Below are 24,707 nucleotides of genomic sequence, written 5' to 3'. Positions count from 1 at the left end.
CTTCAATTATCCTGATATTTTTCACATCAGCTGCTCCTTTGCCAAGTGTGGCTTACACAGAACAGATAGTGCGGCACAAACCCCGGGTCTGTACTGCCTTCCCATGGACCGGCTGTGTAATGGGGATGCTTATTTAGGACAATTCCTTGGTGTTATGGACAGAGCCAGGCGATGAGTACCTGACCCAAAAGGCACCAGGAGGGAATGGAAACATGGGGCTTCCCTGGATGGTTGTGACCTGTTGCGTCTTTCCCAAGTTGAGTGGAAATCTTGGTGGGGAGCATCCTTGTAATGTTTTTTTGGGAAGATGTGGAGAAAATTTTAGGGAGGTAGCTCCACATATGTTCACTATGTAGACAGCGAAAGTGAAATGCAGTTTATCTAAACTGTTTCCTATATTGACCTTTCAGATTTTTTGGTGCCTTGGTGTTAGTTTTAGTATCTTACCATTCATGCTGATAGGAACAAGTTCTTGGATGGCCAAAAGGATGGACGCTAGCTTGTAGCATTTAGGACATTTTTAATTCTGATACAAAAGTACCATGCCAAACCAGCAGCTGAATTCCTGTTGCTGGATGTTGTATTGCTACTGGACCTTGACATGGAGCCAGTGCGGGCTGTAGATCTCCCCCCCCCCCCATTCCTTCCACAAACTGGGGTCTCAAATCCCTTTATAAATACTCTTCATACAGTTCAGAAGTGCCTTGCTGTCTGAGTGAGAGCTCCTTCACACAGAGAACAAGTTATTCTGGAAGAAAGGTTATTTTAAACTAGACTAAAGGCTCTGGTCACATGAGCTGTGGGTCCGTGAGGATTTATTTGGTGACGATACTGGCTTAAGCAATCCTGGCTTTTTTCCTCCCGTTTCCCTCTCTTCCCACCAGTCGTCCTTGTGCCACTCCCCGCGCTGTGCCAGCAGAACTGTTTGTTTAGCTACACGGTGAAAAAACAAGGGGACCGATCCAATGCAATTAGACAAAATGGAGAAATACTCTTTGTTTTCTTGAGCCAGACTGCTCGGCCTGTGTGATTCATTGCACAACTACACAGATTGCTCAGTGGCGCAGACAAGGAGGGCAGGTGGAAGCAGAAGAAATTTGCTGGGTGGGCAGAGATGGGATGCTCAGTGCTCTGAGATGCTCAGTGCCTGAGCAGCACCAGTGCTGGTGGTGAAACCACAGATTGTTTAGGATTTACTGTTGCTTACTGCTTGCTGGATTTACTGCCAGCAGGGCAGCAGAGTTGTTAAAGTAGCACAGATAGTCTTGGGTCAAACCTTTCAGCCTCGAGCAAACCACGAGCACACAGCGAGGTTTCAGGAGACTGCTGAGCTGTAGCTCCCCACCACCATCAGGAGGGGATCTTCTTTCTCTGCTGTCTTTCATCCCTGCCTGCAGCTTCCAGCCTTCCCTTGCACCACTTCAGGTGGTCAGCAGAGGCTTTGCACAAGTCTGATCTTCATTAGCTAAGCAGAAAGATCGAGTTACTTTGTGCTTGAGCAGTTTTCTCCTGGGTTAGCAAGCTGAACTGCCTCATTGAAAGCCTTTTGAAAAAGCAAATACCAGGGAAGAAAAATGGTGGAAAACCAGAGCTAGGAGCACAGAGACGGTTTAGAAATGGGGGTGGGTGAGACAGCCTTCTTTTAGCGGCGCTGAGCTGTTAGATCAAGTCGGCTGTCTCATCGTCTGATTCAGATACACCTTCCACTTTCACGCAGGTCGTTAGCTCGAGCAGAAGAATAAAATACATGGCTTCTATCCATACCATCCGAAACTTCTGCCGCAAGATTTAAGCGTGTGAGCTGTTCCCTGCTTGCAGAGCATGAGTCAGCTGAAGGTTTGACCCATTAATCTTTCAGAAGTGAGAGGGGAAAAACACCGCAGCCTTTGCTGGCTGTTGCGTTTCCATTATGCAAAGGGGACGCTATGGGTTTCTGGGCGAATGTGTTTTCATTGCTCTCCAAATATGCTGTTTTCATAAGGCATGAAATATGACTTTAGCTGTCAGATGTACAAACTCCACTGGTGTTTGAAAATCCAGCTGTGTTTTCAGATTCTTAACAAAAAAATAGCAGTAAAACGACCTCTGTAATTGGAGCTTAACTGACAGGACTCTTGACAATACGTGAGGCAGAACAGAATCCACCTCAGTTGCCATGGCTATGTTTTCCCATCGAGCTAACAAAATTAAAAATTTACTTTTGCCAGTTAATTCAGCAATTCTTACCAATAAGCCCATGAAAACCTGTTAATATCAGAAAAAAGGAACACTTTTGCACAGCAGATGGACAATTCAGAAGCAAGGTTATCTCTGCACATAGGTAAAGTAACCGTGACCGAGGGCAGCACAATATTTGTGGCAGCACAAAGGCCAGGGCCCACTGTCAATTCCAGAGCTCCAAAAAGCCAGGCCCACAGCTGCTCCACTGAGCAATGGTGGAGGTTTGGAGGCCAGGTAGTGCCTGGGGAAAATACATCCGCAAGAGGCACGAGCAAGAAAATTAGTAGAAACACAGCCCTGGACATCAGGAAAGTAGGAAAATCTCAGTCTCAGTATGGACTTACAATCAGGCAGGGAGGTGAAGGTTAACAAGAAAGGCTTCTGTAGGTGCGCTGGCACCAAAGGAAAATATGGCCCAACTGATAAGTGATAAAGGACATGGAAAAGGCTGAAGTAGTCCATGTTTTTCTACCATGGTTTTCACAGATATGTTCTGCCCTTAGGCTTCCCAGTTCCCCAAGACTAATTGCAGTCTGTGGGAGCAAAGCTGTACCCAGCACAGGGAGCACAAAAGCAAACTGGATGTACAGAAGTCCACAAGATCAGATGGGATGCAACAAAGCTGCTGGAGGAGCTGGCCAGCATCGTTGCAAGGCCACTCCCTATCATCTTTGAAAGGTTAGAGTGATCTGGGGAGGTTGATGATGAGATGGTTAAGGATCACTCCTATCTTTAAGGAGGGCAAGAAGAAATACTCATGGAGCAATAGGCCAGTCTGCCTAACTTTAGTCCCTGGGAAGGTGGTGGAGCAAATCCTCCTGGATGCCATGCCCAAGCCCAGGAAGGACAAGAAGGTAATTGTGAGCAGCCAAAATGGATTTACCAGGGCAAATTGATTGCTTTCTAAGATGGGATGATAAATAAAAGACCATTTAATGTCTTTTATTGATGACCTGGATAATGGGATCATAGAATCCTAAAATCATTAAGGTTGGAAAAGACCTTCAGGATCATCTGGTCCAACTATCACCCTATTACTAACGTCCCTAAGCACCGTGTCCAATCTTTCTTTGAACACCCCAAGTGATGGGGGACAATAACAGTAAATTTGTGGGCAGTACTAAACTGGGGATGAATGACTTGAGGTCAGGGCTTGAGGTCAGGGCTTCTCTGAAGAGGGTCCTAGACAGGTTGGAGAAATGGATTCACAGGAATCTAATGAAGTTCATCAAAGGCACCCCAATAATATTCTGCACTAGGGGAGGAATAGCCTTATGCAAGAGTAAAGGTTAGGGGCCATCAAAGGAGCTCAGCAGAGGAAGACTGGGAGGTCCTGGTGGACAGCAAGTGGAATGTGAGTCAGCAGCGTGCCCTTGCAGCAGAGAAGGTTAACCAAAACCTGTTATTAGCAAAAGTGGAGCCAGCAAGTTGAAGGAAGTTGTTCTTCTGTGTTTGGTATTTGGAGACTACATCTTAGAAATATCCAGTGTTGAGCTCCCTAGCAAGAGCTTGAGTACAAGAAAGACACTGATATACTGGATTGAGCCCTGTGGAGATCCACCAAGCTGGTTAGGGGACTGGAGATCATGATGTATGTAGAGAAACTGAAAGAACTGGGTCTGTTCAGCCTTAAAACAAAGGTAAAGAGACAGCTTATTGCTTCCTACAGCTAACACAATGACACAAAGAAAATAGACGTGCACAGGAAAAGGAAGAGGCAAGAGACACAAACTGGGATATGGGAATTTGTAAATGGACTCGTTGAAGCCTTCAGCAACCTGCTTAATTGGCCCCACTCTGACCAAGGGCTGGACTACATGACCTTTGGAGGTCCCTGCTGATCCACATGGTCCTGTGATTCTGTGAAGAAATACGGCTTGAAGAGGATGAATGAAAGAAGTGAGTATGATTTACTTTCTCCCACACATATAGAAAGTATTTCAGTGTCCCTGTATGATCCAGAAATATTCTAGTATGTTGAAAAAAACCACCACCTTCCAATCTGTTGAACACCCCATGACTAAGATTTTTTTTTTAACATTTACTATTGCAGTCCTTTTAGAAGTCACATTTGGCAAAATCTTCTTATATATATCAAATCTATTCCTCCCCAGTACACACTGTGTGCTCATAAAACACCACTAAATCATCATTAATTGAAACTGACTGCAGATTTCTTTTTAATATAATTGTTCTCCCATTTTCCTCTATACACTATTTCAAGGGCCCTATTACTTCTTAGTTAATCTATGTATGTTATATAAAAGAGTCATAGTACCACAGTAATTAAACAAATCAAGAAACATAGTGCATATATTTTCATAATCCCCCCCATCACTTGCCATGATATGAGAAAGTCTACTTCCACCAAACAGCTGAGAAACTGAGGTACAGAAAAGCTCAGAGGATTTCCAAAGAGAATCCTATCAGAGCACACATTTAAGCATATTCTGTGAGCTTTCAAGCCAGTGTTTAACCACAAGATAATTCTTTAAATAGATGCCTGATGAAGTGTACTATGACTTTTGGAAACATCTCCCCTGGTGTACTGGCTCTTCTTGCCTTCTGAAATAGTAAAAACAGAAAAAAAAGGCAAGTGGTTTGGGCTAAGAACCAGGTGGAGAGGCCAGCAGGACTGTAACTAGTAAAAGAAGTCCTCTAGCACCCAGATGGGAGAAGGCAGAGACCAGTTTCGGCCCAGCGAGTTGGCGATGGAGACGGAATGGTTTTACTGGCTGATTCTGGGTGTGGGTGGAGAAGTTTCCTGTGTGCAGACCAAGAATCATAGGTTGGCTGGGGCTTTCGCTCCCCTTATGTTTTGGATGAGCCACTGAAAGGTGGCGGAGCTGGGTGTGTGGCCATCTGGAGGATGTCGGTTGACATCTGCAAAATGCAGAGGAGTTGTCTTCTCTCCATTAGCTCAAGGGCACCCATGGTGAGAAGCTGAAACCCTCCACTGCTGAAAACTTCATGCCTTTTTTCCACAGGTCTGCAGCACAGTCGTGATTTAGTCTTAATTAAGATGCCAATCTAAAAATATCCTGTCATATTTGTTTTTTTTTTTAAATTATGGCAGGATATTTTTAGATTGGCATCTCAAGTCTGCTCATTCTTTGTTTATGTCCCCACAAAGGTATAAACCACTTTTATCACAACCTTGATCTCGGAGCAGAAATCTGAGCAGTTGTGAGCTCCCAGAGCTTTTATTAGTTGTGATCTACAACCTTTTGCTATATATTATGCACTGCTTCAGCAGAGCCTACGGTTCTGCAGCAGAAAAGAGAGGCTATTGCTAAAAACAGCATAGCACACACATCAGTTTAAGCTTCCTCTCTTCCTTCTTATCTCTGAAGTTTATACCAGATTAAAGTTTAGATAAAGCAGGCTCACCTCTGTCACTGCCCTCCAAGAAACCACTTTGCGAGACCGGAATGTCTCCCCCAGGGAGGAAAGACTTGTTTCTGCCCACACAAGAAAAGCAGATAAGACTTTGTGCCTGTGGGCAGAATACTTTCCCCCTTTGGTAGAGATTATTTATTTATTTATTTATTTATTTATTTATTTATTTATTTATTTACTGTTCATAATTATCATGACTCTGGGACCTGCGGTTTTAGAGATGAATAAATTAAAATCTGGCAACTGCAGCATTTTATCTACAGCCATAGAAGTGGTAGAAGTTTGCTGGAGAGCAGAGGGCCGGGTGGGTTTTGGACAGGATTTTATTGCTGTATTTCAGCTCTGCCTGAGGTGACAAGGCAGGTGCTAGGGCTTGCCAGCTGCCTCATCTGCTCACTTTGTGGGGTTCTTTGGAGAGCAAAAGAAGCAAAAAAAAACATGCTTTATGCACATTAAAAGGCACTCAAGGGCAGCACAAGGATGGACAGAGGGATCGCTGACCTGGGACACAAGTCCTGTGAGAAGCGGCTGAGGGAACCGGGGGTGTTTGGTCTGGAGAAGAGGAGGCTCAGGGCAGACAACATTGCTTTCTGCAACTGCCTGAAAATAAGGTGTGGGGAGCTGGGGGTCGGCCTCTTCTCACAGGTAACTGTGATAGGACCAGAGGAAATGGCCTCAAGTTGCATCAGGGGAGGTTCAGGTTGGAAATGAGGAGACATTTCTGCTCAGAAAGAGCAGTCAGGCACTGGGACGGGTTGCCCAGTGAGGTGGTGGGGTCTCCGTCCCTGGGGGTGTTCAAGGAAAGGTTGGACGTGGTGTTTAGGGACATGGTTTAGTGGGTGACATTGGTGGTAGGCGTCTGGTTGGACCAGATGATCTTGGAGGGCTTTCCAACCCTAATGATTCTAGGATTGTGTGACAGAGGGACTGTAGGAGAACACCTCACACACACAAACACGCTCACACACACACTCAGACGGCCAAGCTTGCCACGGGGCCTAACAGCACACTTACACCATCTGACTAGCAACAATATAAAACACCAGCACGCCTCTGTACAGTTAAAACCGCCTTTATTAACCCCGACCTCCACCAACTCCCCCATCCCTTCAGCGCCGCGCGGGAAAGGCCCTTTTACGGCAGTGTGGCACCCTCCCCAGCTTTCCCTACGGAGCCGGGCGCGGCGCCGCATTACGGCAGCGTCCCGCCGACCTTCCCCGGGCGCGCTTTACGGCAGCGCGGCGGGGGCGGGGAAGATGTCTGAGCGGGGAGAAGCCCCGGCGGCGGCGGCGGGAGTCGGGCCCGAGATGCCGGCCAAGAAGCAGAAGCTGAGCAGTGACGAGAACAGCAACCCCGGGGACCTGTCCGGAGATGAGAACGTGAGCCCCGAGCTGGGAACAAGCGCTGGGGTTGAGGCGAAGGGGCCGCGGCCAGGCCCGGCCCCTCTCTGAGGGGGCAGCGCCGCGATCGTTCCTGAGGCTGGGCCCCGGCCTCGGACCCCCCGGCCGGGCCCTCAGGGGGTCGGGGATCCCCTGTGGGGGCTGTTGAGGGAGATCCCCGGCTGTGGGGAACCCTGTGGGGCTGAGGGAGTGCTCCTGCTTTGCCTCCACGTGGGTGAGGGGAAACTGGGGGCCCACGGTGGGCTCCGGCCCCGACCAAAGTGGGCTCAGGCCCCGAGTGGTGCTCAGGGGCTGCGTTAAAATGTCGCTTTTGATGTGTCTTTTTACATGTGAAACAGCAAAAAGAGCCAGTGGTCTTTCTCCCCGTGTCGTTTGACTTCATGACCACGTTGTAGAGTAAAAGTTGGTGTAAGTGTACGCGTGCGGCCCCGCGGTGGAGGAGGAGTAGGGGATAGTGCTCAGGCGCTGGCAGCAGAAGGCAGCTGTGAGGGGTGAGGATGTGAGCTCCAGGCTTTTCTTCGTGACATTTGTTCTCAGAAAGAGCAGTCAGGCATTGGGATGGGTTGCCCAGGGAGGTGGTGGTGTCACCGTCCCTGGGGGTGTTCAAGGAAAGGTTGGACGTGGTGCTTGGGGATGTGGTTTAGTGGGTGACATTGGTGGTAGGGAGATGGTTGGAGCTGATGAGCTTGATGGTCTTTTTGAACCTTAATGATTCTAGGATTTTAAGCTGTGCTAAAATCCAGTGCTCAGGACTTGAGGTAGCAGGGTTTGGTACAGGATAGCTCTGTACCCAAAAGGCAATCTCAGGTATTTAGCACTCATGCAGCTGCTGAAGTGGGGAAGTTACTCCAGTGTTATCCCTGCACAACTCTTCTCTTGGTTAGATCACTTATCCAGAAAGTGAGGGATCTACGCCACGTCCCCAGTGCCCTGTGGAAGTGCTGTTCGTGGGGGAACAGTTCCGAGGTGCTGTGTCCTGCTGCTGCTGAGCCTCTTTAGCTGCTCATCACCATCTGGCAGCTGGTCGTGCAGACCTGCAAACATCTGTTTGCCCTACAGACACATGCGTTTGTGAATCTGAGTGAGACATGATGACAGATTTCGGGCTTGCGTTAGCGTTCGTTGTAGGTTAGCATGTGGGCTGTGTGGGTACTGAAGATGTGGCCAGTCTCAAAAGGGAAAGCAGTCTGTTTCCAAGGGTTTGTTATTGAACCCCATTAGTCCAGAAAGGTCTGGATTCTGCTCACGTTGTAACAGAACTGATTTGGAGGAAATCTGCCTTTTTGTTCCACAGGCATCCTAAAGGCAAGCTTGTTGGTGATGTAGTTACAGGTTCTGTGAGGAGCTGTGGCTTTTGCTAGTGAGTACTCTTGGGAGACTAGAGTTTGGACAGCTCAGAAGTTTCTTAGGGCAGAAGAGAAGAAATTGGAAGACCCAGCTATGCTTGTTGGGAGAGTGTTGGCTCCAGGCTTGGGCAGTTCCCTTACCGCCTTCACGGTGTGTTGTCTTCCCTCCTTTTTGTCCTGTTGATGTCCAGGTTTTCAAAGTTGTTGGGCAACCAAAGACCCGTATGTCTGTGCCTCTTCTGCCTGATGGTACAGGTGTGAAACTGGGACAGAGCATAAACATTTGGTGGGAATCAATGTGCTAATGTTTACAGCTGCCCTTCCTCCACATTCCTAGTGGAGTTCTTGGTGCAGCTTGGTGTTACAATGAACATCTTCCAGTGGAAGGCTGCCTCTGTCTCTCCAAGCTCAGCTGTACTTGTCATATGGCTTCATTTGAGATGTTTTCTCCCAAATTTCTGGCGGTAGATGACCAAGCTAACTTGCCAAGGGAAAAAAAAAAGGGAGGGGGGTTGTTTTTTGAACAAGATGAAGTTTCTTGTGTGGACCTGCAGGGACTGCTTGTTGTGGTTGTGGTGCAGGTGGAGTGTGCGGAAATGGGTGATGCAGGGAATGGGGAAGTGTTTGTGAGTGATGTCCTGCAGTTGGGCTGTATGTGGAATTGTAAAATCACAGGATAGCTCGAGTTGGAAGGGACACACAAGGATCGCCAAGTCCAACTCCTGGCTCCACACATCACCACCCAAAAATGAGACCCTATGTCTGAAAGCGCTGTCCAAACCCTTCTTGAGCTTCAGCAACTCAGTGCCATGACCGCTGCCCTGGGGAGCCTGTCCCAGTGCCCAACCTCCCTCTGGGTGCAGAACCTTCCCCTAACCCCCAGCCTGACCCTCCCCTGTCCCAGCTCCATGCCGTTCCCTTGGGTCCTGTTGCTGTCCCCAGAGAGCAGAGCTCAGCGCCTGCCCCTCTGCTCCCCTTTTGAGGGAGCTGCAGGCCGCCATGAGGCCTCCCCTCAGCCTGCTCTGCTCTGGGTTGAATGAACCCAGGGACCTCAGCCACTCCTCATACACCTACCCATCTAGACCCTTCACCATCTTCATAGTTCTTCTTTGGACACTCTCTAATAGCTTTATGTCTTTCTTATGCTGTGGTGCCCAAACCTGCACCCATTGCTGGAGGTGAGGCCACACCAGAGCAGAGCAGGACAATCCCTTCCCTCAGCCACTAACAGTGCCATGCTTGGTGCACCCCAGGATATGATAGGCCCTTTTGGCTGCCAGGGCAAACAGTGTTTTCTGTTAATTGTCCCAAATTGATCTAAAACTCCCAAGTAACTTTAAGGGTGGTTTCGCCCACCCCTTATTTCAGCTTTCCCCCTTCTTACCTTGGCTCTGCCTGCTGATTGTTGGAGGGATGGTTGAATCAGACAGGAAACTATTTTTTTATGTTGTGATGCCTTTTTTTTTTTTTAATGTAGCTTTAAGTTGAAGCAGGAATCTGTAGAAAAGAGCAGGAGGGAGGGGTTAGACTTCCTCTTCTAGTGGCGGTGCTGACTTACTGCAGAACTGTGTTACTGCAGGGCTGCGCTTTGCCTGTAGCTGCTGAGGGTGTCCAGAAATCTCCCAGAAGGGCTAAATTCCTGACGTGGCATAACCTAATGTTTTTCCACAAACACCCTCTTCATTCCTTACTTCAGAAGCACTTATTCCATCTACGTCAGAGATGCTTTCCAGGGAAACCAACCACTGCATCTTGAGACCTTTCCTAAGGGCAGTTGCCTGTATTCCAAGGAAGCTTCACTAGATCACAGTGCATGAATGTCCCTTTTGGATCAGCCCTCGGGTGACTCATGCTCCGTATCTGGAGAGAAATGCCATTACGTTAGTGATGGATTTAAGTACGTGAATCTAAATGAATAAATAAATAAGAAGTCCTCGTTATATTCTGTATAATTTGAATGTTTTCAGGATGATGCTGTTAGCATCGAAAGTGGTACTAACACGGAGCGCCCGGACACCCCAACAAACACTCCTAATGCCCCAGGAAGAAAAAGCTGGGGGAAAGGAAAATGGAAGTCAAAGAAGTGCAAATACTCCTTCAAATGTGTAAATAGCCTAAAGGTAGGTGTGTGTAAGCTTCAGCGTGGGGATGCTGGTACTGTTTGCTGGCAGTGACATAAACTATGTGACAGCATCAAAATAATTACACACAGAGCAGAGACTATTTCAAAATATCTATGTTCCATGCTTATCTGATGAAAGTACCTTCCTTATTTGGAATACCCAAAGTTCTGAAGAAAAAGAATACTGGCAAATAGGAATCAGTAGGTAATGCTGCAATTAATCCGATTTTTTATGTTTTTGCAAAGACTTATATATGATATTTTATAATTATTTCATCAAAGCTGTAGTTATTGAGTTAAGATGCTGGATAAACAGGTTGATATCAAGCAAAATGTGACAACTTGATGCAGAGCACAGAATTCATGCAGAGTTTTCTACCTGATGTATTTTAAAAAGAAATTAAAACATTCTTAAAAAATAAATCATGACATTCGTCTTAAATTTCAGCATTCTTTGCACACTTCTGATATAATTTCTTTCTGTCATCAGGGAATTGACATAAAAGGTCTGCTGTGTGCTGTGGTTAATTTATCAGGAGTGTTGTGGCTGTGTGGTCACACCTGGTCACATTTCTATTCCTACATAATCTAGAGGCATTAAGAGACAGGGATTCATGATCTTTACTCCTTATTCATGTGTTTTAGGGTATTTTCTTCTGCACTGGTCACAGACTATGGTGAACTGAATCGATTGTTTTCATTTGGATTCTTGTGCGCTGTCAAGGCGTTCTTTCCTTCCCCAGCCTTGTGGGGGATATCTGTATTATACACTGTCTGATCCAGTTTTTCTAAAACTTTGAAATAAAGGGAAGTTGGACCTGGCAGAAGATGGGAGTTCTGTTAAACCTTATATTTGGCTAACAAGAAGTTCACGTAAACGCATCTGTGTTTTCTGCAGAATTCCTGTAGGAGGTTTATCATTCTCCCACATTCTCAACAACTGTTGAGCTTTGCTGAGGACGCTGTTTCTGAACTTAGGTTTCAGACTGCCTCACGGAAATAACTGGGTAGCTGAGCAGGAGGGGCTGAGACGTTTGGAGCCTGGAAACCTCCTAAATGAGCTTTGCCACTGGAGAAGTTCTAGTACAACATTAAGCTGACAAAGTGTCTGGGAAGCAAGTCAGTCTTAACTTTTATGCTTCAAAAACCACGTTTTCTCTTTCAGGGCAGCGGAGGAAGAGTAGTTCTTTCACTTTGAGCTAGGTAGGCAGCTGCTCCTGTGATTCACAGGCATCGCCCCCGCAGACGGTGCTTTCTGTGGCTTAAAGTCTTGCTTCAGCCACTGGCGTGGGCCTTCCAGCACCCAGACATTTAGCAAGTCCTGAGTTTTGCTGAGTGTGTTTGTTTTTTTTGTTGTTTTTTTCCACGGACCAGATATCCCAAAGTAGTTAGTATTTACCGAGTTCTTTTGGCAAAACAGAGCATCCCCTCCTCCCTGCTCTGGGGTGACCCAAAGGACCACCCCGTGTGGTTAAGCAATCCCCAGCTTCCTGTACAAGTGGAATCAAACATAGCTGAAATGCTGCATTCACTCTAAGCAGGGTATTTTTTTGTCTTCCCATTTCTCTTTGAACTGGTTTAAAGACCAGGTAGCAGTCAAATTTGGTCAGTCTTTTTTACTTTATTTTTGGGGAAGCCTCTCTTCTTTTCTTTTCCCTGTTCTTCCGTACTAATCTTGGAAATACTGTGAAGATAAAATGTAGCGATTGGATGTTGTATATGGGTTCAGAAATACATGGCTCTTGGGATATCATGTCATATATATGTCCCATTCTGCCTTTGAACTATGCTGTAAGATGTATGTGCTGAAATTAATGAGGAGTCAACATGACTTAAAGACATGGAAATTTATTGTAATGTTCTTTAGAGGTGTACAATTTATGGTTTGTTTGCTTTTTTCAATTTCCTACTCTTATTTTTTCCTCCTTCCCCCCCCTTAGGAAAACATGGCCGTTGCCCACTGATTTGAATGTTAAATGGTTATGATTCAGCCTGAAAAACACACTGCTGGCTAAATATGCTTTTTTAAACACTAGTGTGAAAGTTATTTTGGCTGAAATTTAAGCATCAGGAAAACAAATATATAACTTGGAAAATGACAGGAAATCAGAAAGTGTTTTATTTTTATTGCTTTTTACAGTACTGAGTTACTGTGGTACGTCCTGAAAAAAAAATAATTGCTCTCTAAGTGGAAATGGTAGTTTATAAATGAGCATATACAGCGAGCAGAAGGATATCCTCACATACATCTATGTGTAGTTTTTTTATAGATAAAGCAAAGAATTCTGCTTTGATGTGCTCCCTTCAGAACAATGCCATCATCTGCCCGACCCTTTGCTCTTGTTTGGGGTGTGCCTCAGTAGCTCGTAGCAGGTTGATGTCTCTCAGCCTCTACTCACTGTCCCCTGAGCTGGGAATAAGGAACCAGCCACACGCAGGGTCCTGGTTTGTTACCTTGATAGGGAAAGCTAACTCAAACCACCGCCAGAAAGGTTTGCTTCCACTTGAGGGAACTGGGAGTGCGCGTGTGGTCCGTTGGTGCCTCACTAGCACCGTGGTGACAGCGCTGGACAATGTGCTTGTGTAGTTGCAGGTGGTTATTTTTGGCTGCGTTGGCCTGGTGGTTATTTCCCTGCCCTCTGTCTAAAGGCAGCTCTAGGCTTACTTTGTCTGCCTGAACCTGTGTTGGCGTTGGGTGAGTAAAGGCAGAACTAACCACTGATTATCTGCTTTTGTAGCAGCTGGAGGCCTGTTTGTTTCTGCGCCTTCTGTCTGGTGCACGAAGAACCTGCGTACTTTGGGTTTTGTGCCCTTTATTTATATCGGGGTCAAGATGGCATTTCTCAATTCCTCTCTTGAACCAGCATGTAGGTCAAACCCTCCACTCTGGTTATCTCGTGATAACCAGAATGTGCAGCATGTAACAGGGTAATTTCTTAAAAACCTGGCTCATCGTTAGCAGCTGGAACAGAGATTAGAGCAGATAAATATTATCAAAACAGTATGTGCTCTCTCTGACCAGTGAGGATGATGGTAGGTTAGACGAGGAAAGTAGAACTTCTTCAGATAGATACCCCAGTGCTTTCCTCATTCTACATCTCTAATTAAGCTGTAATGCTTTATTAGTGCCAAATACCTGCTTTTTTCTTCTGTCCTGGGGTCACTAATGACCTTGCTGCTTTTCCCCTGTTCCCCCATCCCACAAACCCACTAGTTTGGCCTTTCATGTTATGATGGGTAGTACTTTGAGTTGAACCGTGAACAATTCTTCTTAATCTGTATTCAGCTTTGAAAATTACAGCCTTTCTTTAAGACATGCAGGAGGGCCTTCACTCAGAGGTTTTCTTCTGTCTCTTTCTAGCTTTGCCTGTCGAGGTAATAACAGATGCTGCCTTTCTCAGTAAATACTGCCTACTTTAAATTCTTCCGGCCCTCCTTCTTAGTAAGCTCTTTCTGAGGAGCGTTGAACTCCCCACCCCCTCCTCAAATTCATTCTTTGGTTCTTGCATAGGTCAGAGCTGCCAGGGCTAATATTTCTCTGAAGCCCTACCATTTGAAGGCTGCTTAACAGCCATCATGAGACACTTCCTTCCTGCCTGTACTGTCCCAGACAGTCCCCTGTGGGGAGGCACTCTAATGAACATTATTCTTACTGAAAACATCCTGTCAGGACAGGCCAAAATACTGTTATCAATTAATAACAAGCACCACCATATTCATCACGATTTATAAACATATCTGCTTTGTTTCTTCTCTTAAATTGATGTAAGCTCTTTAAAAATAAGTTTTCAATTCTTCTGGTGACTGTTCTTGAAGGAGATCTGAAAACACTTTGTAGACATGAACTTTGCAGCAGCTTTGTGACATGCTGGAGTTAGTTCATCAAATCTGTGAGAGAGCTGCGAGACTTAACTGTGCTGTAATAGCTAAATGTAACTCTTCTCCACTGTTACACCAGCGTAATTCTTCTTAGTCCTTGTAGGTCTCCTCTGTGAAGTTGTAAATCCGTGTGTGAAAGTAATATAAAATGCATGTAGACCTGGCCTCATATGCAGAGCTTTCCTTGTTGGTAGCGGTAAAACAAACAGTAGAGCTGCAAATATAACTCAGGAGTTCTGGCAACTTCTGGCCGTAACTGTGAGACAACACTTCTTCCCCTTCACTGTTTAAAACATTTCTTTGGGGGCAGACAGAGGAGAAGTATTTCTTTAGCCTACCATAAGAGAGCCCAGTAAAAATGTGACACTACAAAACTGTTCTTTTTAACTGTTTGCTATCTGAAATTATCCTGGATACAAAGCTAGTAGTTGGAGGAAAACATAACAATTAAACTGTTTACCACCACAGCTGAGTTTCATGAAAATAATGTGTCTGTGGGTTTTATTTATTTTGTCTCTAATCTTACTTTGCATCTACAGGAGGACCATGGTCAGCCTTTGTTTGGAGTCCAGTTTAACTGGCACAGTAAAGAAGGTGATCCTCTCGTTTTTGCCACTGTGGGCAGCAACAGAGTGAGTAATCTGTTCTTAAGCATAAGCCCTTCCGTGTGCTTTTGTTTGCTTTCCTGGTTTCAACCAAACCCTTTACCTGTGTTTAGCACTGACACAAGATCCTTCGCATAGCAAGCTTTGCTTCTGAGGTACATAGCGTCTGTTATCTGGGAGAGGTGCAGCCTCTGACTTGTTGTGTGAGGTCATGCTCTAGCTATTTGGGAGTGAGCCTCTGTGTGGTAATGGAAATTCTTCTGGCAAGGTAAACAGAGAGGAAGGAAGACAGGTGCATAAATGTATCTTGTCACTAAAATTACTCTTTGTATGTGTTACTGTTTCCAAACAGTTGCATACTCTAAAATGGGATGAGAAGTGTCTGTGAGGATGCCAGGTAGCTCAGTAGCTAAATTAATGGCCTGTGGGGAGCATCTTTATGGGCTTTTTATGGAGAAGGATCTGTCATTTCAGTCTTCAAAATAACTCCTGAAGTGCGTTCTATGGAAGTGTTGTGCATAAACAAGCCTTTCATTTCCTGCTTTCTTCCACCTGATAGTTACCAAAAGTGCTAAACTAAGATTAAGCTGTGTATCAAATACTCCTGTAAAAGACTGCCTCCGGTTGGAGGTTGTTGCAGTGTAACTAGTTACAAAGAGAGCTTAACCTTACGGAGACAAGTCAAGAAGTTTCTGGGAGTGGTGTTAAACTGAAACTGCTGTGAGCATCTTGTATCAAACAATTCCCACCTGTGAGGAGCAAACAGGTAATAGATGAGAGCTAAGCCATAAAAATGCTCTACCTCTCTCAGTAAGGAAGTTAATATAAGGGTGCATGTGATTTCCTCTTGAAATACCACAAGAAAGCATCAATTTCTCTTTTTTTTTTTTTTTAACAGGTTACCTTATATGAATGTCATTCCCAAGGAGAAATCCGTCTGTTGCAGTCCTACGTGGATGCTGACGTATCCTTTCAAGTTAAAAAGGCACTAGTTTGGTTCCTCTTTATCAGATGAAGAGGCTTTGTAGGAAAAATAACACAAAAGTTTCGTCTGTGATTTCATACTTCACTCATGTGGCACATTCCTCATGTTAAGTCCAAGTTGTCTTAGTTCTTTTCCACATCCTAGAGTCCCTCCTATTGAAATAATATTAGAAATGCAGGCTCACGGAACGTGCTGTATTAAAATATTTGAAAAACAATTCTTTGTTGGTTTAATCTTCCTAACTCTTAATGTTTGCGCTGTGTCTCACATTCACTGTTTTACCATGGTCTCGGCTTCTCTCTTGACTGGAACTGGATTTAAAGCCTAAGAATGATATTTCATGCTCGGAGTAATAATGTGTGTTGGTCAGTTTGGTCTTGATTCATCCTCATTTTTATTCCCAGTCTTTCAGTGGTTTGGACAAAGAGATTGAAAAGTGATGCCAAGAGAGAGGTATTCCTTGTGTGTTATGGAACAGAAGTGAGGAAACATCTGGAGAAGAGTCAATGTTGCTGATATTTGCAGATGTATAATCAAATATTTATCTTTTTGTTATTGGACCAGCACAGACTCCTTGGCACTTTCATAAAATAGCAACAAGTTTCTTTTAAAAAGTCAATTGTTTTTAAAAGAAAGTTTCTTTGGCTCAAAACCAACCAAAAGTCTGTGTTCTTCTGTGTTCCTTAACAAGAGGTGTTGTAGGCAGATGAAAATTTCTATACCTGTGCATGGACGTACGATAGCAATACAAGCCATCCTCTTCTTGCTGTGGCGGGGTCCAGGGGTATTATTAGGATAATTAACCCTATAACAATGCAGTGCATAAAGGTGAGTGCGCAGAACTTTGGGAAATAGCTTGTGTTTCAGTAAGGCATGAAACGTATGTCTTCTAAGTATGTCTAAACATGAAAGGAAATGATAACTTGGTCTCTGAATTCTATCCCAGCACTACGTGGGCCATGGAAATGCAATCAATGAACTGAAATTCCATCCAAGAGATCCAAATCTCCTTTTATCTGTAAGCAAAGGTGAGGAAAAAAACCAACAACCTCTTTTTCTGTATAAATCAGGATACTTTGGATTGGATTTTTGGTCTTGAAAATGGCCAAAATTTCTCGAGTCTCTGAGAATTTTGTTGATGGCACTGAACAAGTTTATCTCAGAATTCTAGAGCTCTTCATGGCTGTACATCATGCACATATTTAAATCCATGGCCTGCACTAAAAATAACTCCACCTGTGGTGCAGCAGGGTTGTGAATAGCGCTGCTTTTTTAGAGAAGAAATGTGAGAATTGGAGTTGCTCTTTCCTTTCTTGAAGTTGGTTTGTTTTCAACTGTTGAAGCATGTTGCCATCTAGTGGGAATGTTGTAAAGTTGCAGATGGCATTCACCACTGTACTCATGGGCAAAAAACTTTGATTCCCTCTTGAGAGCAGCTCTGACTTTAATTGGGCTTTGTGTAAAAAGGATATTAGGGAAGGGAGAAGTGTTTTTTGGTATGGTTTCTCATGGGCTTGACCAGTCTAAACAGTCACAGCTTCCTAATCTTGACTGTTTTGTTAGGGGATACTTGATCTGCCTCGAGTTAAGCCTTCAGGAACACTGGGGCTGGTAACATAAGGGGACTTTTGACTTCAGTGTTATTGAGAATTAGGGTTGGGAACCTCAAGTTTGTGTTTCTGAATTTCTCGAGTGCTTTATATTGTCTTCTTGATGCCATTTTGACATCAGCTGTAGTGCTGTGAAATGTAATGTGTAATCTTGGACAGGGTGCTACCTACAATTGGGTGTGAGGTGAGAGAGTCCTGGGGTCTCAGAACTGCTTGGCCGAGAGATGAGTAGAAAAAGGGGACGATGTTTGGGCCTGTGTGGCCTTCCAGTTGGCATTATTGTAATTCAGTGCAGTGTACTTGTGGTACCAAATGAGAAATATGGTAGAGGTTCTTCATTAGAAATTGTTTAAACTTCCTTTAAGCAAGTGGATTAGTCTGACTTTGAAATGTGTTTTGTTTATGGAAACAGTAACTCCCATCCCTACAGTCTGTGATTCATAAAGAATAACTGTTTAAAGATTTAAAAAAAAAAAAAAAAAGGGAAAATAAAAGCTTTATGAATGCCGATGTAAGAATGACTTAAAAGAAAATTAACATTTTCTTTTTTGAAATACAAAATTGCTTTTGAAATAAGACTAAATAAAGGCATACTTGTCCAAGATCAGACTCTTTCAGAAGACCTAAAGACCTAAGTATATTCTGGTTGAAGGTATCCCTAGGGGAGGGGGAAGGGCACGCATTCTCAATTACAGAATTACTCAAACAGTAGCTTAGTTTTAATGGCAATTTAGTTAATGCAGTTCCATTGCTTCTAACAACTGAAGAAGAATTAAGTGCCTTTTAAATGTTTACTTGAACACCTTTTATTGAAAGTGGTGAAGCTGAAATATATTATTCATGTGTACATGTAAAAAGCAGCATGTAATTTTATTTGTTCTTTATAGATCATGCATTGAGACTGTGGAACATCCAGACAGACACGCTGGTTGCAATATTTGGAGGAGTAGAAGGGCACAGGGATGAGGTGTTAAGTGCAGTAAGTGGAAGACTGTGGGGCAGTGATTTAGATTTACAAAGGGTAGTAAGCCTGTAATATGCAACTCTTTATCCTCCTGTGCACTGTTTTCATACTATACCTGCTGGAAAACAAAAACCCTGAAGTGCATCAATGCTTTTTAAGGGGTAGATAAGTTTAAATCTGGTGGTTTGATCTGGCCACCTCTCAATAAGCAGGACAGGTGTTCACTTGCTGTATCTATTTCAGTAGCCAATTCACTCAGTGCAGCCTAGATGTAAACAAAGTAGAGCTCAGTGGGGCTAGAAGGAGTAATAAATTTTCATTATGGTCCCACTTTTAAATTTCTTGAGGTCTTATCAAGCCAAAGCAGCAAATAAACCTTCATGGTAGTGAAGGAAAGAAGTTATTTCAGGTGAGTTATACTGCTTTCCAGCAGCTGCAGACAGATGCTGCTACCCAGCAAATACCAAATAGAATCTTTGACTTTTAATACTCTTATTAACAACTGTTTCCTTTGCTGTTGTTTGACCCGAAAGGTGAGGTGTGTACCTACATGAAACCTGATGCTGTGTTCTCTGGGAGTTGTAAATACTCATCACCCAAGTAGTAGCCCTGGAGTTCTGCCAAGGTTGCTCCATGAAATGAAACCTAGGGAATTTAGTGAGGGAGAGCACGAGCAGTAGGTTCATTCATTGTCTGTCAGTGCTGTTGAATATGTCTCTTTTTCATTGAGGGAGAGTAACTATAGCTAGTAAGCTACTATGCTTCTGTGCAGTGAGCAGGATTAAGTTATTAGTATTTTTTTCTATTTGAATTATGCAGTTTTATTGCATTCTCTACACAGAAGATGCTGTTTTGATGGAAATGATGGAATAAAATCTGAGTTGATATAATGCAGCTTAGGCTGGGGGTGCTCAAAATTATTTCATATATGTAGGATTATGATCTTCTGGGTGAAAAAATCATGTCCTGTGGGATGGATCACTCTCTAAAACTCTGGAGAATCAATTCCAAGAGAATGATAAATGCCATCAAAGAGTCTTATGAGTACAATCCAAATAAAACTAACAGGTACGTAGTCTTCATCTTCTTGGCTGTCTTTGCAAAATAAACATACTCATCAACAGCCCAGATTAATTCCTGTAGAAATTGGGAGTTCTTGGAGATAGTGAGTGACCTGGGGATTGTGGGGGATACTGAGTCTCCATGGAAGATGTCTTTCTGGCACTTACTTCAGTAGAATTTTATTGGATTCAAAGTTCTGACACTTATTTTTAAATATCTTAATTATTTTTTAATTATCTGCTTGACTAGGAAATGTGTGGGATTATCATCATCATTCTTAATTAAAGCTTGTAGTTCATTTTGTTTTAAGGCATGTCAATGGCTTTTCTTCCTTTTGCCTCAAAATTTCTAGGAGGGAATCAAATCTGTAATTAAGCATAGTGAATAATTCATATTGTGTATTTATTGTTAATTATTGTATCTGTTATCTGACTTTGGGGCTGGGACAAAACTATTTATGTAGTAATACCTTTAATTTTCATCACTTTTTCTTATCTGACCTCAAATCTGAGCAAATTGTCAAGTAAACATAACTACTAGTTACATGATAGATAAAGCCTCCTTTATGAAGTTCATCAATTTTTTAATCTTAACTTCCAGTTAAACCATTGAGAGAATTGAAGAGTCTAAAACACACTGAACATGTTCAGCAATGAGACTAGCTGTGAAAATGCTCTCGCTTTTTTTGGTAATGTTACCAAATATTAAATGATGCTTTTAAAAAAATGCTTTTTTTTTAGTGTGTTGTTCTATTTGACGATTTAGATGTTGCAGAAGAAGCATCAGGAAAACTGGGATTTAACCAGTTCTTGAGGTATTTAGCAATGGGAGCTGTGTGCAGCATCTGGAGCTTTTGCTTAGCACTGTCTCTGTACAGTCTTTTACAGTTAAACATTTTGGGGAACAATTTGTTTCAATAGGAATGAGGATGAAAATGGACTGTTCCAATTTTATTAAAAAAATAAGCATACAAAATCTACTTTGTTAGAAAATTTTTAAAACAACAAAAAGACAAGACTTGTCCTTTTTACATTGAGATGTGTTAAAACTGGCAATTACAAGTTGGACTTGTATTTCCCTGAACCTCACTTGGCTATTTTCTCCATAGGCCTTTTATTTCTCAGAAAATTCACTTTCCTGACTTTTCTACGAGAGACATACATAGGAACTATGTTGACTGTGTACGATGGTTGGGAGATCTAATCCTTTCCAAGGTAAAGTAGCAGCTTTTCCAGCTATCGTACTCCTGTTTGCTTATTCTGAGGTTTTTAAACAGTAGAAGTTTTACTGGGATTTGGGTTGTAGGTGAACTCGCTGTGCTGTGTTAAATGATTTTATGGAGTGTACTGTGAATTTTGTCAACTGTTGGGATGTGTGGATAAGTAACTTTTACCTAAAAAGTAGAATTAGATCTGCTAAAAGTACAGTGGTACCAACTAACCAGGATCTGTATGGAGTGTCCAGAGGGAGGCTATGCAGCTACAAAAGTGAGGGATCCTGCAGCTAAAGGGAGAAATGAGGGTTCATGTAATGGAGTTCCTTTGATCTGTATGGTAGCACTAGTAAGGTTTGCTTGTAGGTATTAAACTCGGTGGTGGCACTGCCTCTCTGCCAGAAATTGGTGCAGGCACAGTCCTGTTGGTTGAAGGGACTGGGTGAACAAACCTCAAATCTAGGTTAATTTAAGCTGCTCGTGAAAGTGTGTTTGAGTACCTGTGGTTGATTTCTTCTGAAGTGGGTGAGGGAGGGCTCCTGCAATCTGGTTTTCTGGCAGAGCTGTGAGGGCAGCGGGCTCCCAGCAAAGGGCAGTGATATATTGTTAGTGATTTATTTAGCTGTGATCTAAGGGCAGAGGTGAGATTTTTTGGTTTTACTTTTTTTAGTGTTGTTGGGGAAGCTATGACAGGAAATGTTAGATTTAATTATAACTAGACTGAATGTTTTACAATATAAATTGTAAATATAGGTAACTTTTTTGTGTTCACTGTTTCCCTTCTAGTCATGTGAAAATGCCATTGTGTGCTGGAAACCTGGCAAAATGGAAGATGATATAGATAAAATCAAGCCCAGTGAGTCAAATGTGACCATACTTGGGAGATTTGATTACAGCCAGTGTGATATATGGTACATGAGGTTTTCGATGGATTTCTGGCAAAAGGTATGTGTGAGCTTTGACCTTGCTGCATCTGAAGGTGTGTAGCTTTTCACTGATTCCATATTTATGTGTATGGCACAAATCCTGGCTCATGTGATGTGCTATTTGAGGAGATAGTTTGTCTGCTGCAGGTGGCTTTATATGAAACTGGTATCTTCTCATCCCATCTGCAGAGAGGGGTAATAAAATGGGAGAAAGAAGGCAAATTATGTAGCAGTTCTAATTCCTTCAATAAATTCATTAAGCCATTCATGTTCAAATACTTGGATACCACTTTGTAAAATTTATAAAATCCTTTATAAATCCTTAAGATCCTTTATAAAATTCTGACTTTCAGTTCTTTGAGATAACATTGTAAAACTTGTATGTTCTCTGCTTTCTTTCACAGATGCTTGCTCTGGGCAATCAGGTTGGCAAACTTTACGTTTGGGATTTAGAAATAGAGGATCCTCATAAAGCCAAGTGAGTACTTCATGTTTAATTGTAGTTTTGCTGAGAAAGGGAGTTGAGGCACTTTCCTTTTTCCTTTACTGATAATTACAGAAATTCTTAAACAGTGGTAACCACTTTCCATTCTAACTACTAGGTAAATAAAGGTTCCGAGTCCCTGAAGGTTAATGTTATTCATTTATTTAAACTATTTTGTTACTTACATTATAGCAGTGCCAAGAGGTCCCAATCAAATTGTGCAGGGCACTGTGTGAAGATACAGTGAAAGAATGTGTTTTCCTCAAAGAGCTCACACACTAATTAGGTAGAAAATTTATGAAGCAATTAGGAGATGGTAGGAGGGTGTAGCTCATGACAAAGAAATAGATGAAAGGACTAAAGTGGTGAGAAAACAAAGGTTAGCTATGAGTGTGATGTGAAGAAAACAGTATGACTTTTCAGTTCCTTGCCTGTGTGACCAGGTGATTTTATTGCATGTTTTTGTGTGTATGCACACAAACATGAAATTTATACACACATAACTGCATGTTTGCATGCATATATATGTAAAAATACATATATATGAATGCCTACACAAATTTCTCAAAAATGCTGCAGTCTTGAATCACCCAATTACGATATATTATTCCTAACAATTGGAAAAGAACGCTGATTACAAAGTTGTAAATAATGTGATTCAGTATGTGATTCAGTCCACGCTTCCATGAAAATTGATAAGAAATGGCAATGGGTAGAGAGGAAATTGCTGCTTTCCTATCTCCAGGTTCAGAATACAAAATACATCACAGAGGGTGCAATCCCGTTGCCCTACAAATTCTTCCTAGGTCACCTAAGTCAGATGGTGGTGAAACAGCACTTGTAGTAGCAAGTGCAGATTTAACATTGCAGCTGAATAATTTTCTTTTATTTATAGGTGTACGACTCTTACTCATCCTAAATGTGTTGCTGCCATTCGACAAACCAGTTTTAGCAGGGATAGTAGTATCCTTATAGCTGTGTGTGATGATGCCAGTATCTGGCGCTGGGACAGACTACGATAAGTAACTTTTTCTTAATTCAAAGTAGAAAATATATTTTCAAATTATAATATAGTCTGTTAACTCGCTAGTGTGGTAGACGCATTTAGTGTAGACTTCCTCGAAGGTTCAGCAGGCTGGAGCTGAACTTAGTGATGTTTACATTCTGTGTATTGTTCTGCTTGAACTTTGCTGCTTTTAATAAAAAGAAGTATTTTTGTAAAGTTTTCTGAATTGTCCATTTTAATTATTTCCCACAATGAATTTTCAGGTATGGCTTATGAAATACCTATTTGGCTTGTAGCTGTATTCATCCCTTTTTATGCTAAAAACTTAATGAAGCTACTGAATATTATCCAGGCACCAGACAAAGGAAGTACTACACTTAGGAATATAGCATAAATAAATGTTAAATCGCTACTAGAAATATTTTGAAATCCTTAAATTCATTGCACTTTAAGTTTTAATAATCTCAAACTGGGATGTGCTTTTCACCATTTCTGTTACTGATTTGGGGAAAAACTCTACCAACTTTTTTTTTGTGGTTCACATTGCTGTACTCTGGATTTTGTCTGTTTGGTTACTGGGATTACTTTATATCAAGGTTAGGCAATTAAAAATATTGATGTTGTCAGATTTTCCAAATAGCATCATCAATGCTCTACTCGCTCTAGGAATAACTGATTCTAAAATGAATATATTATTTCTTATGGGTTTAAAATACGTACAGCTAACAAAAATGAAAGGGGAATAATTAGTATGACAGCAGATAACATTAACAGTTATAATCTGTAGCTGAAACACTTATGCTGCAGGTATAGTTGAAGTGTTAGTCTGTGTTCTGTGTAAGTGGTCCTAGATGCAGCTGTGTGTACACGTGAAGAGGAGGGATATTGACTGAAGATGAACAACTGAAGGGAGGTGGATGAAATACCTGCAGGGTTGAACACAAGTTAGCTGAAGAGGGAGAGGAAGGTAGTTGAGGCTGGAGTCTTTAGCCTCTACTTTAAATTGCAAGCACAGTATAACCTAACATGCAACTGCAACAGGCCTCTGTTATCTCATGGATGGGGAGCTGGCAGGCAGAGTCTGAAAAGTTGTTGGGGTGGAGAAGTGATTGGGAGAGCACTGAAAAGGCAGTGAGAGTGCTAGAGTTTTGTTTGGATGAGCTAAAGTACGTCCAGAACACGTGGGCTGGAGACTGATACCATTTCACCCTGGGAAGTGCTTTGCAGTAGTATGCCACTAGACTAGTTGGCTTTGTTTTTCCATGTTCAGGGCTGAGAGTGAAATGGGACCCAAAAGCAATAAGGATTTTCAGCCAAGGTTGTTTTTTAGGTTGTAAATGCCAAGTTCTCAAAACTGAGCTGCTCTGCTTCTGAGAGGAAGGAAGGGTGGTGGCTGCCTAGAGGCCTAACACAATTAGGGTCAGCTTTAATTTCTGTATTAACTTGTGAATACCATGACCATTGTTCTATTAAACTGTAGAGAAAT

At 42.8% G+C, this 24,707-nt stretch overlaps 1 protein-coding gene across 1 annotated transcript; it reads left to right on the top strand.

Moving 5' to 3' along the window:
* Positions 1-6,875: 6,875 nt before the first annotated feature.
* EED (embryonic ectoderm development) lies at positions 6,876-23,426 on the top strand (the record flags this gene model as incomplete). The annotated part of the gene is made up of 12 exons (XM_082763665.1): positions 6,876-6,998; positions 10,333-10,485; positions 14,906-14,998; positions 15,870-15,935; positions 16,659-16,784; positions 16,903-16,984; positions 18,454-18,545; positions 19,465-19,598; positions 20,701-20,806; positions 21,592-21,750; positions 22,136-22,209; positions 23,111-23,426. The coding sequence occupies 12 exons, from the start codon at positions 6,876-6,878 to the stop codon at positions 23,235-23,237; spliced, it is 1,335 nt and encodes a 444-aa protein (XP_082619791.1). The 3' UTR covers positions 23,238-23,426.
* Between the last annotated feature and the right edge of the window lie 1,281 nt (positions 23,427-24,707).

Source organism: Aythya marila, assembly GCF_965140915.1.
Source record: "Aythya marila genome assembly, chromosome: 1".
Classification (NCBI taxonomy): Eukaryota; Metazoa; Chordata; class Aves; order Anseriformes; family Anatidae; genus Aythya; species Aythya marila.
Note: the sequence above shows the minus strand (reverse complement) of the source record. Positions and strands in the feature narration are given on the sequence as shown.